General features: G+C 40.4%; 1 protein-coding gene across 4 annotated transcripts in view; it reads right to left on the bottom strand.

Annotated features, from left to right (window-relative positions):
* Positions 1–15,941, bottom strand: part of Wdr72 (WD repeat domain 72) — a 214,912-nt gene that overhangs the window by 173,245 nt on the left and 25,726 nt on the right. For 3 of the 4 annotated variants that reach the window (XM_045160885.1, XM_045160886.1, XM_045160884.1), the window contains 3 exons: positions 14,788–14,952; positions 7,345–7,451; positions 1,904–1,982 (listed from right to left, as the gene is read on the bottom strand). In XM_045160885.1, the coding sequence (XP_045016820.1) occupies positions 1,904–1,982; positions 7,345–7,451; positions 14,788–14,940 (339 nt within the window). In that variant the 5' untranslated portion in view covers positions 14,941–14,952. Of the gene's footprint in view, positions 1–1,903; positions 1,983–7,344; positions 7,452–14,787; positions 14,953–15,941 lie in introns of those variants that run through there. The other variant, XM_045160887.1, reaches the window with a different exon arrangement.

The raw sequence follows: 15,941 nt of genomic DNA on the forward strand, positions 1-15,941 counted from the left end.
GGCGTGTAAGCTGTGGCAACCATGAAAATCAATATGGAGATTCCTCAAAAACTAAAACTAGAGGTGGGAGAGATCACTCAGTGGTTAGGTGATTGCCTATAAAGCCCAAAGACCTGGGTTTGATTCCCCAGTACCTACATAAAGCCAGATATACACGTGGAGCATGCATTTGGAACTTTTTTGCAGCAGCTAGAGGTCCTGGTACACCCACACATTCTCTCTCTCTCTCTCTTTCCTTGAAAATAAATAAAATTAAAAAAAAATTAAAATAGAACTACGATTTGAACCAGTGTCACCATTCCTGGACATATATCCTGAAGACTTCATGTCTATCAAAGAGACAATCGCACATCCTTGATTATTGCTGCCTAGACATCCATCAACAGGTGAATGATAATAAAGATGTGGTGCTTACACACAATCGAGTCTGATTCTGCCATAAACTAAAATGAGATTATGGAGCTGAAAAATCTTGTAACAACTGAGGTATCCCAGGATCAGAAAGATAAATACCACATGTTCTCTCTCATATATGATCCCTAGGTTCTGATTTTCGTATGTGTGTATTAAAGTGGGAGTCAGAGTGTGTAGATGCTAAGAAGTAGAGAAGGGCCCATGAGATGGGAGAAACCATGCTTCAAAGGAGGACAGTAGCGAGGAAAATACAATGCATGTGATATGAATGTGGAAGGGTTAAACAGGGATGGGCCCCAGGGCTTGGGGAGGTAGAGGGCTAACCAAAACTAAGTAGATATGAAAATGTCAAAATGAGAACTGCTACTTTGTAAGCTATTTTTTTAAATTATTTATTTATTTATTTGAGAGCGACAGACACAGAGAGAAAGACAGATAGAGGGAGAGACAGAGAATGGGCGCCCCAGGGCTTCCAGCCTCTGCAAACGAACTCCAGATGCGTGCGCCCCCTTGTGCATCTGGCTAACGTGGGACCTGGGGAACCGAGCCTCGAACCGGGGTCCTTAGGCTTCACAGGCAAGCGCTTAACCGCTAAGCCATCTCTCCAGCCCTTTGTAAGCTATTTTTAAAGAATAAGTCATTCAAAAATTGGAAAGTAGAGAGGTGGAGAAATGGTTCAGTAGTTAAAGGTACTCTTGCAAGGCCTGATGGGCCAGGTTCAGTTCTCTAGTAACCATGCACAGCCAGTTGCACAAAGTGGTGTGTGTGTCTATAGTGTGTGACAGCATGAGGCCCTGGAGCACTGGTGCTCACTCTCTATCTTCCTCAAATAAATAAATAGATAGATTAAAAAATCGAAAGCTGAAAGTGGAGATACATTTCAGTAGTACAGCACTTGTACAGCAGGTGTGAGGCCCTGGACTCAACCTTCACCACTGAAAAACAAACTCTGAAATGAGGAAATTGATCATGATGACTATGGTTGTCTCTCTTGTACTTTCAGAAATAAATAATTCAGAAACTAGGGACCCATCCACCAAAAATATTGGTTAAAATTTCTGATGATGTAGCACTTGCATAGCATGTGAAGGCTTTGGGTTCAATCCCCAAGCCTGCAAAAAGAATCGGACAAAATTAGAAATTTAGGAGGTGAAACTTTTCTGCTTTATAAAACTACACATCATGAAAACTGAGTCATGTGTGCATGTAAGTTTTGTGTCACTCAGGAAATAATAAACAATGTCAAAATTATTTTTAAAGATACACAAATGAGATAACCAGGGGAAAATGTCACTGAGAGATTATCTTTTAAGAGGGAAGAATGCAGGACTAGCAGATAATGGCTAATGACATTTTGTTTTCATGAAGTAATAGAAGTAAATACGAGAAAAGACTATCCCCCTAAGACGTTTCTTTCAATGTGGCGATCACTAATGCTATTAGTGAGTTTTAGCCTCCAAAAGAGTCCTGAGGAAGTGTGTGTACTCACGCAGATTGCTGTGTGCTTGTACGGAAGTGTGGCCTTCTCCACGCACTGGCCACTGGTTACATTCCACATACACATCTCCCTGGAAAACAGAGCACTTCGTGTTATTCTCTGTCATTTCCACACAATTGCCTGGAATAATTTTTGAGCCAAGTTTTTCCTTAGTGCAGCACTGAAATGCAACCTAATCGTTTATAAGGCTTTTTGTTACAGATTACTGGGCAAGAAAATGTTGTGGTCATTAGCAGGGTTGACATACTCTATCTGTGCCTTTTTGTTTGGGTAATTACACCCTGCCTCTTCAGCCCGCACAACTCGCTTTAAGGCCATCACTGCCTCTAAGGGCGATGGTACAAGAATCTTTCCATGGAAACAACATCCTGTGGAAAATGGCTCATTTGGCTGATCTTAAAGTACATATTCTGAGAAGCTCATCTCATCAAGTTCTGTTATCTAAGAGCAGACATATCATTGTTGTAAAAACAAACAGTGCCACCAAGAGGCTATCTTTGGTCTATCACTGATACAGTTTATTTCTGTGCCTTTTTCCTGGTTTGAAATCATCATTTCCGCTTAGTACGTAGAAAGTTCTCATTGTTTTGAAAACTTCCTTGACTGAATATGTGTTACAGATATAAACACAGTCTATAAAGTGATGCTACAAAATACCCAGGGTTAGGGCACTGTATCTGTAGGGTTTCTGTGAAAAAAAAAAAAAATAGAAGGACTGAGTCAGCATTGTTTAAAGATACATTTTTATACTAGTAGCAAAGGCCAGTAAGTTAAAAAGGAGATATAAAGGGAAGAGAAAGGAAGGGAGGAGGGTACTTAATAGGTTGTTATTGTATATATATAAGTACAATGATTGAGATGGGGAGGTAATATGATGGAGAATGGAATTTCAAAGGGGAAAGTGTGGGAGGGGAGGGAGGGTATTACCATGGGATATTTTTTTTATAGCCATGAAAAATGTTAATAAAATTAATTAAATAAATAAATATTTAAAACAATAGGGCTGGAGAGATGGCTTAGCGGTTAAGCGCTTGCCTGTGAAGCCTAAGAACCCCGGTTCGAGGCTTGATTCCCCAGGACCCACGTTAGCCAGATGCACAAGGGGGCGCATGTGTCTGGAGTTCATTTGCAGTGGCTGGAGGCCCTGGCACGCCCATTCCCTCTCTCTATCTGCCTCTTTCTCTCTGTCTGTCTGTCGCTCTCAAATAAATAAATAAAAATAAACAAAAAATATTTTAAAAAATAAAAATAAAGATACTTTTTTAGTTTCGATGGTTTCAACACATAGGTAAAACTTTCTCCATAAGAAAAACAAGCAGGCAGACAATATAGGAAATGCAAAGCAAACGAGCTGCTGATACAACGTTTTATACGTATTCAATCATTTCCAGGTGTTTTGAAGTGTTTATTTTGCTCCTGTTTTTCTTTTCAATCCCTGACAGTCAAATGGTCTAAACCAACTATTATCTACTTCAGGTGATTTAAATTCCTATTCTCCTCCACATCCCAAGACATTTAGCAATGTTTGAAGATTTTATTTTTTCCTGGTTGTCACCACTAGGAACACACTACTGGCACCTAGTGGGAAAGTCGGGAGGTGCTGTGATCCAACCTATAATAAATATAATGATTCCTCACAACAAAGGAAAATCCAGTCCCAAATGTCATTTATAATGAGGTTGAGAAAGTGTGTTCAAGATATAAAGCCAAATATTCATAGTTGTTTCCCTTTGTCTATATCCCATATTACTCTGAAAAAAGATTGAGGTAACCTACAGAGGCATGAAATTCTATAAAACAGGAAGGGAAATCTCTGTGTATTTGTGCTTGGGTGTGTGTGCAGGCACACACACATACACACATGCATGCAGGGAAAATAAGATTTTAGGAAATATACAAATTTAAAGAATATATGAATGTATGAGATAAAGTAAATAATGCATCTAAACAGTAAATATATATATCTCTAGGAAAAAGAAATAGAATTTCAAGCAGCCAACAATATAAATTATTAAGTCTATACAGGACTGAAATTTGCCACTGTAATTTCTGACTTGATATCCATCAAATATCATGTGGAAATATTTCACAGCTCATTCTTAGTATTCCGACCTCAGGGCGGCTGTCAGGGTCCTGGGGAGCATCGTTAAAAGAAGCTCTTGGTGGCTGGTCTATTCCTATGCAAGTTTATTTCCAAACAAGAATCTCTCTTTTTTTTTTTTTTCTGGGTTTTCGAGGTAGGGTCTTTCTCTAGCCCAGGCCGACCTGGAATTCACTATGTAGTCTCAGGGTGACCTTGAACTCACGGCGACCCTCCAACCTCTGCCTCCCGAGTGCTGGGATTAAAGGCGTGTGCCTAATGATCAGTTTTTTAAAACATCCATGGCTAAGCCAGCCCTAAACCTGGCTAAACAAATTACATGATTCAAGCTTGGAGCCTGTGGACCAATAAATGCTTCCCAGTAATAATAATATTTTCTTCTAAGTTTTCCATACCTGTACACTGTGCTTTTAGTTGCCTGAAAATGTTTGCAATTTAACTAGAGGTCTTAGTCCCATTATGTAACTGAGATGTCAACCATGCACAAATTTTTTATGCTGTTTGTCCCACTTTTCTTTGATTTTTTTTTTTTGCTATAGTCTTTGACTTAAACATTTTTGTTTCATGCTTTATATATTCCTTATCCTTTTATTTACATTTCTGATGTCTGCCCAGAAATTCAGTGTGCATATAACAAAACCCCAAAGTCAATCAGCACTTTGCCAGCCTCTATAGCTAGAGATGCAGAAATCTGATTACTGTGGACTAGAGTCCCATATGTGTGGAGACAGGGAGAGTGGGTGAGCATACACACTGCACCTGGTGGTCTGTTTACGTGTCTTAGAAACTTGCTGGGCTTTGTTCGACATTACTGCTACACGTCTTCCTTCTGAAATCTTTACTCTTTCTTAAATATTTTATTTATTTGCAGAGAGAAAGAGAATGGTCAAACCAGGCCTTTTAGCCACTGCAAACTCCAGATGCATGTACCACTTTGTCCATCTGGCTTTACATGGCTACTGGGGAACTGAAGTAAGTCATTAGGCTTTGTAGGCAAGTGCCTTAACTGTTGAAACATCTCTCTAGCCCCTGAACTCTTTATTCTTACTGAAAAATATCATTTAGTATTTTGTTACTTACAAAGTCTGCTGATAGTGGGACCCTTAGTATTTATCTTGAATGCTATTATTTTTCCTCAACTTAGAAAGATTTTTTTTAATTGTGTGTGTATGCATATATAAGTGTACATGACATGTGGCATTCATGTGGCCATCAGAGAACCACCTCAGAGTTTCTGTCCTATCTTTGTACCTTGTTTGAGACAGGGTCTCTTGTTTGGATAGTGCATACTCAGTCTATCTGGCCCTCAAGCTTCAGGATTCTCCTGTTTCTTCCTCCCTTTGCCATAGGCATGAGGGGATTATAGACACATTACCACGTTGCATACCAGTGACACAAACCTAGATCAGCAGGCTTAAAAGCAAGCTCAGACCTATCTCTCTAGGCCCTGAAAAATAGTCTTAAGTTTTATATAGTTCTAAGTTGAAAGATATGTTCTCAGTCCTTTACAAGGGAAATTCACTATTATCTAGTCGTCATCTTTCTGTCAGAGAGCAACCTGGTTTTATTTCAGAGCCCTTCACACATAATTTGCTTCCTACCACTGCCCAGTTTCGGGATCTTCTTGGTCTTCCTATTGTCCTCTCATGAGGTTTCTTGATGTTTATTTCTTTCATTATTCAGTAATTCACAGGAATTCCTAAATGTGAGGATTTTAGCCTACAAGTGAATTAGAACTTCAAAAAAAAAAAAAAAAAGAAAGAAAGAAAGAAAAACTGAGTCATGAAGCAAACTCCATGTCCCTCTCTTCATCTTGGAGGCAGAGGTGTTAGACCCACCATGTCTACCTAGGGAGCCTCACAACTGAACACACATTATTTCAGAAATAATAAGGCCAACCCAGCAAAGATAATAACCACCAATGGATTAAGTGGGTTTTCCAAGTACCCAGTGGCTAGAGTGTAAGCTAAGAATACCTTCATAAATTTTTATTTATGTTGCTTGTTTGTTTTTGAGACAGGGTCTGATTGTATAGCCCAGACTAGCATCAAACTCTTAATCCTCATGCCTCAGCCTCCCGAGTGTTGGAATTATAGATCCACATGACCAAATTCATCTTCTTAGAAGTGTCATGGCATAGCTGGCTCAGTTGTGGGACTTTTCAAATCATCTTAGCAAAAGAAGACAGAAATTCACACTCAAACCAGACTCCTGGGCTTTGAAACCCCACACAGCTAAATTCTTCCTTCATGAATATGTCTGTTAGTGTATGCTTCCCTTTTGCAGCTATCCCACTGTGGCAAAAACCTCCAACCGCTACAATTTAGTTACTTTTCAGATCCATTTCTCACTTAGCTAATAAGTTTTTCTCAACTCTAAAAGTAATCCCAGAAAAATATTCACCATGACGCAAATTCTCTGGAGTGGGAATAAACTTCCCAGCATGACAACAGGTCTTGTGACAGTCCTGACACATCAAGGTGGCCGGCAAATGTTACACACTGCAGCAGGGTGTTTCACTTCAGGCCTCTCCACAATTCAGCCTAAGTGCAACACCCTATTGCTTTGTTATAAGGTATGAGAGCAGATACCACTTTGGTATCGGTTCTACTGGCTTTTGTATGACACACACACACACACACACACACACACACAGAGAGAAAGAGAGAGAGAGAGAGAGAGAGAGAGAGAGAGAAAGAGAGAATTGGCATGCCTGAGTCTTTAGCCACTATAACTCAACTCCAGACTCATGTGCCACCCTGTGCATGTGGGTGACCTTGCATTTGCATCACCTCGTGCATCTATCTGGCTTGTGTGGGAACCTGAGGAGTTGAATATGAGTCCTCAGGCTTCACAGGTAAGTGCCTTAACAGCTAAGCCATCCCTCCAGCCCTCTACTGGCTTTTTAAAAACGTATATTTTATTTATTTATTTGAGAGACAGAAAAAAATAGAGACAGATAGAGAGGGAATAGGTACATCAGGGTCTCTAGCCACTCCACATGAACTCCAGGTGCATGCACCACCTTGTGCATCTGGTTTTACATGGGTACTGGTGAATAAAGCCTGGGTCCTTAGGCCTTGAAGTCAAGTGCCTTAACTATGGAGCCATCTTTCCAGCCCATTAAAAAAAAAAAAAAAAACAGGACTTTGTTGACCTAAAAGTTACAAGCTTAGGCCACCACACTTAAGTTATGCAATAGGTAAGGACTGAACCTAGGAACTTCGCCAGGCAAACACTATACCAATGATCTCCATTCTGCAGCCTCATCATAGCTTTTATAAAAGGAAAGGATAGGAGAAGGAGACAAAAGTCCACACAATTCACCTACCCGTTTTCAGCAGCACTTACAACATAAGGCTGTTTAGAGAAGTCTCTTGCTCGTGCTAAACATGTGATTGAAGCTGAATGACCAAAGAGGAGTTCCTTAGCTGAAATCTGAAAATGAGGAGAAGACATGTTTTAAAAACTCTGAGATGTTTGAAAAGTAAAATCAGGGCCTGCTGGTTCCAATCTTGAGTTCCAGCAATAGGATGGCTCAGGTACGAGGATCACTGTGAGTTCCAGGTTAGCATAGGCTAGAATGAGATCTTGTCTAGAAAACACAAAGAAGGGAAAGAAGGAAGGAAGGAAGGAAGGGAGGGAGGGAGGGAGCGAGGGAGGGAGGGAGGGAGGGAGGGTGAAAGGGAAGAGAGGAAGGGGAGGGGGAGAGAGGAAGGGGGAGGGAGGGAAGGATGGGAGAGAGAGGGGAGGGGGGAGGAGAACTGAGAGAGGAAGGAAGGAGGCAGGGACAGAGGGAAAGAAGGAATGAAGGGAGGGAGGAAAGAAGGGAGAAAGGAAGGGAGGGAGGCCGAGTTGGCGGGAAAGAGGGAAGGAAGGAAAGAAGGGAAGAAGGAGAAGACTATAAATACTGACTGGGAAACTCTTTACACGGTGCTATTTGTGCACAGGAGTTTCAGGTAGACTGACAGACAGCTATCAAAACCCAGAGAACAATAAACTACCAGATACAAGGACTGGGTTGTCCATGACTTCTATTTGTTTTGCTCTAGTGGCCACCATGAAGCTCAGATGACCACAAGACCTGCTTTACCACATCCAGGTTTTGAATACAAATAAGCCAGTGTTGGTGCTGATTATACACAAAATATCCCCCAAGTAATAACAGCATACCAACATACAAGTTTTAAGTTGAGTATGGTGGCCCTTGCTGTAATTCCAGAATTTGATAGGCTGAGGCAGGAGGGTCACATGTTTGAGGTCAACCCAGGCTAAAGAGTAAGACCATATTTCAAAACAAAACAAGCATGTTAAGAGATCAGACATGAACTTTGTTTTAAAATAATATGGGAAAGCATTAAACTTTTTGCAGCTATTAAAACAGCTTGTAGGTGGTGGGAATGTAAATTAGTAAGGCAATTTTGAAAACAGTATAGAAGTTCCTCAAAAAAGCTTTAAAAAACTTCAGTACAGACAAGGTATCCTATTTCTGTGCACATAAAAAAGAAATTAAAACCAGTACTTTGATGGGGTGTCTGCATCCCATGTTCACATTTATTTTAGTGACATTCACACAGATCTCTCCATATAAACCATCTAAGTGTTCACTGAGAGATCAAAAGGATAAAGGAAATGTGGGTATACATGCAGTGAGATATCTAGCCACCCACCTGTGACCACATGGCTGGCCCTGAAAGAAACCATGTTAAATGAAATAGGCCAGCACTCAGAAATAGATTCTGTGAGATCGCACTGATCTGGTAAACAGTCAGCCCTCACAGAGGTGCAGAGCAGGACAGGTTGTCAAGGGCTGGAGAAAAGGAGCAATGGGCAGACATTGTTCAAAGGTTCAAAAAGTGAGTTACACGATGAATGTTTGAGGGATTTACTGTAGGAAGAGCAACTATAGTTAATGCTATTGTCTTGCTAAACATGTGATTGAAGCTGAATGACCAAAGAGGAGTTCCTTAGCTGAAATCTGAAAATGAGGAGAAGACATGTTTTAAAAACTCTGAGATGTTTGAAAAGTAAAATCAGGGCCTGCTGGTTCCAATCTTGAGTTCCAGCAATAGGATGGCTCAGGTACGAGGATCACTGTGAGTTCCAGGTTAGCATAGGCTAGAATGAGATCTTGTCTAGAAAACACAAAGAAAGGAAAGAAGGAAGGAAGGAAGGAAGGAAGGAAGGAAGGGAGGGAGGGAGGGAGGGAGGGAGGGAGGGAGGGAGGGAAGAGAGGCAAGGGGATATAGCTTGGTATAGTGACTACTTTCAGCACATGTGAGGCCCTGGCACTGCATGAGAAAAATAACACAAATGACGCATGAGTGAAATTTGCTAAGGAAATAGTTCTCCTCCCCCTCCCCCTACTCCTCCCCCTCTCCCTTCTTCCTCTCCCTCCTTCCCTCCCTCCCTCCCTTCCTTCCTTCCTTTTGTTCTTAGCAAAAAAAAAATAGAAAATAATTGTTCTCAACATACATGGTAAATCTGAATACCTAAGTAAATATGATTTTTTCAAACACACCTTAATAAATCTAAAAGAAAAAGACTTACATTCTATTAGTCATAGACCAATAGCCATGGCAGACTTTTTAAATATTATATTTTATTTCTAAATTACATATATCTTCAAATTTAAGATGATTCTTATTTGCACAAAATAAAGAAAATAAGAGATGAGTCACAAACCTGGAGAAATATTTGCCCAAGACTTATCTGTTACGGGGTTATTTAAAAGTTAAAGAATTCCTTAAAACTCAATTGCCTCAATGAAACAATTTAAAATCTTATTAATATTCAGAAAAAGCTAGAAATGATGTGCACCAGTAATCTCAGCACTTGTGAGGCTTAGGCAGGAAGACTGCTAATTGGAGGTCACCTTAGGCTAAATAACAAGACTCTCGAAAATAAAATATAAAAAGAAGAGATGTGATTTTTCAAGGAAAAAAAAAAAGTAAAGAACAAGAAAGAAAGAAGTCAACAGCCTGAGAAAACAGCTCCTGGAAGAATAGTATGAGCCCGTCCAAAGAAGCCCCACATGACACACCGTATTAACATAAAAACCAGGATGAGAGCTCACTTCATGCTCAGGAGGATGTCCAGACCCAAAACGCTGAATGGTAAATGCTAGAGAGAGAGTGCAGAAGGTGGGGCTCATCTTTGCTGGTGGGAACATGAATGGAATGGCCATATCAGAAGGGAGTTCAGCCACTTTTTATTAAAATGAACATATGTTATAAGATCCAGCCATGACACTTATTAGCAGTTACCCAAATGTGCTGAGAAATAGTGTCCACACAAAAACCTAGACACATTTATAACAGCTTTACTCATAACTACCCAAACTGTGAAAATCTTCAGTAAGTCAGTGAACAGAAACTACAGCACTGTTCATCAATCAACACAGTAAAATGTCTAATGCTAAGAAGAAATGGCTATCCATGCCGGGCGTGGTGGCACACGCCTTTAATCCCAGCACTTGGGAGGCAGAGGTAGGAGGATCGCAGTAAGTTCAAGGCCACCCTGAGACTACAGAGCTAATTCCAGGTCAGGCTGGACCAGAGTGAGACCCTACCTCGAAACCCCCCCCCAAAAAAAAAAGAAAAAAGAAATGGCTATCCATGAAAAGACACGCCCAAACCTAAATTCATGTTACCTAAGTGAAAGAAGTCCATCTGAAAAGTCTACTCACTATCATTCTGTCTCTGTAACATTCAGGGCAAAGCACAGTGAAGAAGGTAAAAGCATTAGTGTTTGTCAGGGGCCTGGGGAAGCAGGAGGGGCATGGATTTTAGTTCATTAAACTAACCTTTAGTATACCATCAGGTGTGTCCAAACTGCAGCACACAGGCCACATGCACCCCAAAATGGCTATGAATATGGCCCAACATGTTTACAGATGACAACATCACGTGCTATGTCAAAAGATGGGACACCCCTGCATGGTAGACATAAGGCATTTGTCAAAACCCATAGAGTGTTTGTCAAGCAACATCAGGAGCACCACTCACAGTGTAGGTCTTGGTACCATGTTGCCTAAACTCAGTGCTTTCGGCCAATCCCTCACTGCGGTGCGGCACAGCAATGAGAGGACCTTGGAGAATGGAGAGCAAGGAACGCTCTGCACTTCTCAGTGTTACTATCAACCAAAAAGCGTTTCAAAACTTAAACAAGGGGAGTGGGGAGATGGCTGAGAAGTAAAAGGCATTGGGTTGCAAAGCTTACCACCCTGGGTTCAGTGCACCAGCCACCCATGTAGAGCCAACACACCAAAAGTGGTGCAAGCATCTGGTATTCCATTTGCAATAGAAAGAGATGCCTATTCTCATTCTCTTTCTCTCTCTCTCTCCATTACACACATATGTATGTGTGCAAATAAGTATTTAAAAATAAATAAATAAGAATAAACTCTTAAAGTTTTAGAACACCTAATTTTAGGTTTTTTACTCAGAAAGAATAAATTTTCTATATAAAAAAATAAATTACTACTTATACTGTCAATGAGTTTCTCCAATATAATAATTTTCAAAGTATCATAATAATAGCAAATTCTTCTATTATCTCATGTCTGAAAATTTATATGCTATTATTACTTGTAAAAACAGGATTTTAAAATTTAAAACTATGAAGAGAAACACATAAGGTCTCCTTCAATGAATAATATACACATGATGGATCAAAAATTAGTTTCAATTATTTGAAAATGTCTTGTGGGTAATAAAAAGATCTATACGCCAAATGAATGAATATCCACTAAGTTTTCTCTGAACTACACAGGCACATATGAGAATCAAATATATCAATGTGATTAAATTATTCCATGACATAATTGTTACCTTTCTTCATATCACTTCTATCATAATCAAAATTATTTTAAAAGACCAGATTAAAATTTTAGACTTACAGAGAGGGAATTGTGATGGTGGGGTAAAATAAAATAAAAAAAAATCTAACAATGCCTTTTTTGGGAAAATTCAGAAGGTTCCATTTCAGAAAACCAAATACAGTATTGGTCACTGTTACTTTCACATTTCTGGGACAAAACAGTTGACAGAAACAGCCTATGGGGGAGTAAATTTATTTCAGCTTACAGTCTTGGCGAGGAATTTCACGATGGCGTGCCAGAGCAGACATGGGGCCTGGCACACATCTCTTGCTTGTCTGAGTCCTGGCTTCCCTGCATCTGTGGACAAGCATTGAAGTGCGCACCCATCCCCTCCTAAGTAACTGGTTACTCTGAGATACTCAGAACTTACATTGCCTTCTTTTCATCCCTGGGAGAACTCCCTAATCTATTTAATCCTTTCACAAATAAATGTTACATATTATCTTCTAAACAGCCACACCCATTTTCTAAACCCCAAGTCTGAATAGTGTCTCTGGCTGTCCTTGCTCCTTTGCCCCACATCCATTTGCTGTTTCAGTCTTTTCCATTGTCTCTTTTAGGTGAGTGCCTCCCATATTCCCACTGCCAATGATCTGATTCCTCTCAATAAGCTGAGACCTCCTATACACAGCCCTTGACCTCAGCACCCTCCTTTTATCCTTTCATCAGTTCCCTCAAGATGAAATATTTCTGCTTTGCCCACATACTATTGACTCCATTTATATGAATCCCCCTGCCTTAAATTCCTATGCACCCCTTAGAATACAGAAGACGCTATGATCACAGGCTACATGGATAAACCTCAAAGACATGATGGTAACTGAAATAACTCTGGCACAGAAAGGCAGATTCTGTGTGATCCTGCTTATGGGGAGTGGGCACTGTACCAGGTTCATAGCCAGAATATATCATATATACACTACTCAATACTTAGTCATATTACTGACATTTTTACAATGTCTTTGTGGAGAATTTCCCACACACAAAGTTCATCTGGTCCCCAGCTTATATCTCCTTAAAGGCTGTCTTTTCCTAGATTAAATTCTTTCACTGGGCATCTTAACTTCTCCATGATCAAAGGAAGTAGTTACTTTCTCACTGCTGAGACAAAGTATCTGAACACAAGTAGTTGATGAAAGCAAAACTTTTATTTCCAGCCAGGATTGCATTCCTGAAGGTCTGGATGGAAGCTCCTTTGCTTTGGGTTACCACCTGCCCTCTGGAATATCACTACCACTAAGCCACTCTCCTTCCAATTCGTATAACCAAAGTGTCTAAAGATAGCATCAAATGTCTGTTGGGTTGCAAAAATATCTTTCTGTTAAGATCTACTGCTCTAACCCCAAGCAGAAATCTTATTCCTCAGAGGAACAGAGCAGAACTTCCCAAGTACATAGACAAACTGTGCTTATCAGTGTCTGCTTAGGGTTCCCATGGAGGCACAAAGTAAGCTCAAGTCCTTTCTCTACTACATAGGCATTCCTCTTTACATGAACTCATGATTAGCTAGCATTCAGGATTTTCAATATGCACTCAACACCCATGCTGAGCCAATGCTGACTACACACCAGGAACATGGAGAAAAGATGAGGATACTAGGATTCCGAAGTGCTTAAGCTTGCAGTGAGCTACACATTACTAAGAACTACTTCAGCCAGAAAAATAAGATGCTTTGACATTCAAAACTCTAGTAAGACACTTGAACCATTTAGGAGTGAGTTTAAATGATAACCGAGGACATGTTTCCGATTCAGATGAACCACCACCTTCAAAATACCCTCCTTGCAATAATGTCCTTTCCTGGGCTGGAGAATTGGCTTAGCAGTTAAGCGCTTGCCTGTGAAGCCTAAGGACCCCGATTTGAGACTCGATTCCCCAGGACTCACATTAGCCAGATGAACAAGGGGGCGCACATGTCTGGAGTTCATTTGCTGTGGCTGGAGGCCCTAGCATGCCCATTCTCTCTCTCTCCCTCTATCTGCCTCTTTGTGTCGGTTGCTCTCAAATATATAAATAAATTAACAAAAAATAAAAAATAAAAAAAGATAATGCCCTTTCCTTCCTTCAAGAACTTTCAAGAACGCCCAGCTGAGCTCGTCTGCTGTGCCACTCTTGGCAGTGAAGTTAGAAGAACTATTCAGGGATGGGAGATGTTAATTAATTACACTATAAAATAGAATTACAATTAATTGTTAATTTGGGTTTTAAAGTGACAAATTTTTAAAGGCTAAAAATAGTCTCTGGTCTTTAAAAGGCTTCTTAATGAGGGCAGTATCCCTTAAGTACATCATTAGTTTAAATGTTCAAATTGGGTCTAGAGACTGTTAGAGTTAGGCAAATATCTATTCCAATATGTTAAATGTTTATGACTTGGGACAGAAACAATTAATTGCTAATCGATGGGCCAAATCCTAGGCGAGGTCAGGATCTGAAGTGGGAGGACGACAATAGTAAATCAGATGTAAAACATTTTGATGTGGTCTGTAAAAATCACAGGAAAGCAGAGACTAAAGGAATAGCAAGAAGGCCAGACCAGCAGAGACGCCTAGATAATTAAGATATTACTCATTTAGTTAATAGTGCTTTGTTTAGATTAATGAGCCATTATTTTGAGAACTATACTTACATGCTTAGAGTTCACTCACTTAGGGCATAAAATAGTAAAACTCAGCATAGCTTAAAGGTCTGTAGCAGCTAGCTTGTGAATAACATTAACAATATTCATAATTTTCAAACACGATCTATGCCTGTTATATAATACTTTTAATCTGACTTCATCAGTAAAACCAGCTTATGACTTTAGTGAGCATCTTTTCCAACATCATAGCACGGAAATAAGCTGAACTTACTAAGTGAGTGTTCTCACCTTTCACGCCGTTATCTTTTACTCACCTTCAGCTCAGGGGACAGGTCCCAGAGGCAGAGCTGGCCCTCCTGACTGCCGGTCACAACTGTCCGCTGGTCATCTGTAATCATGATGGCGGTGATGCTGTGGGGAGGTGCCCTCTTCCCCCACAGTGCTACTGCCTGAAGAGCTGCCCTCATGTTGGAGGACTCCTGGATATGTGGAGAAGGGGAAAAAAATGCAGTCAGCTTTCCAGACTTTGGAGGAACTCATACCTATAATGTCAGCAATCAGGAGTGTTGCCACAAATTCAAAAGGTCATCCTCAGCTAGATAATAAGTTTCAGGTCAACCTGGGCAACAGAGTGAGACTTTGTCTCAAAAAAAATAAAATAAAATAAAGAACTAGAGATACGATGGCTCAGTTGTTCTGTGCATGCCTGAAGGACTGAGAAGGCCAAAGAGCTTAGAACTTGATCCCACATAAGCCGTTGGACATGACCTTATGCATCTGTACCCCCTAGAAAAAAAACAGCAAGCTCCAGGACAGGTAGGAGACTCTGGCTCAAAAGAGAATAGGCAAAAGTGTGATCTAGCAGGACACCTGATACTTTGCTGTAGCCACCAAATGAGCACATGGGGCATATACATGCATACACGATACATGCCACTCCCTATCCCTACCACACAGGCAAAGCTAAATTCATCCTTTCAGTAATTAGACATAAAAATTTTGTGAATGGGTTAGCTGGCTACATTACAAGTGCATTTGTATGGACTCAAAGTTAATGAGTAGGTCTGCTTCCCCAATCAGTAGAATAGAAGTCAATGTGATGGCTAATCCTGTCAACTTGATGGGACTCAGAAGCACAGAATCACTATGGAGACAAATCTTGAAGCTCCTTTTGGAAAGAGTTTTCAGAGTATGTGAACTGAGGTGAGAAGATCCATAGTAACTATTTATGGGCTGGTGTCTTGGAGTGAATAAAAGGGAGAAAGCAAGCTTAGACAACAGCATTCACATCTACCTGTCTCTCTCTTTCTCTCTCTTTCCCTGTCTCTCTGCTTCCTAACTGTGCTTCACACTTCTGCCACCATGACTCTCCAGCCATGATGAACTGTATCTACAAAATATGAACCAAAACAAACCCTTCTTTCCTCAAGCTCCTTTTGTCAGGTATGCCACAGCAGCGGGAAATGTA

This window comes from Jaculus jaculus, chromosome 10 (genome assembly GCF_020740685.1).
Source record: "Jaculus jaculus isolate mJacJac1 chromosome 10, mJacJac1.mat.Y.cur, whole genome shotgun sequence".
Classification (NCBI taxonomy): Eukaryota; Metazoa; Chordata; class Mammalia; order Rodentia; family Dipodidae; genus Jaculus; species Jaculus jaculus.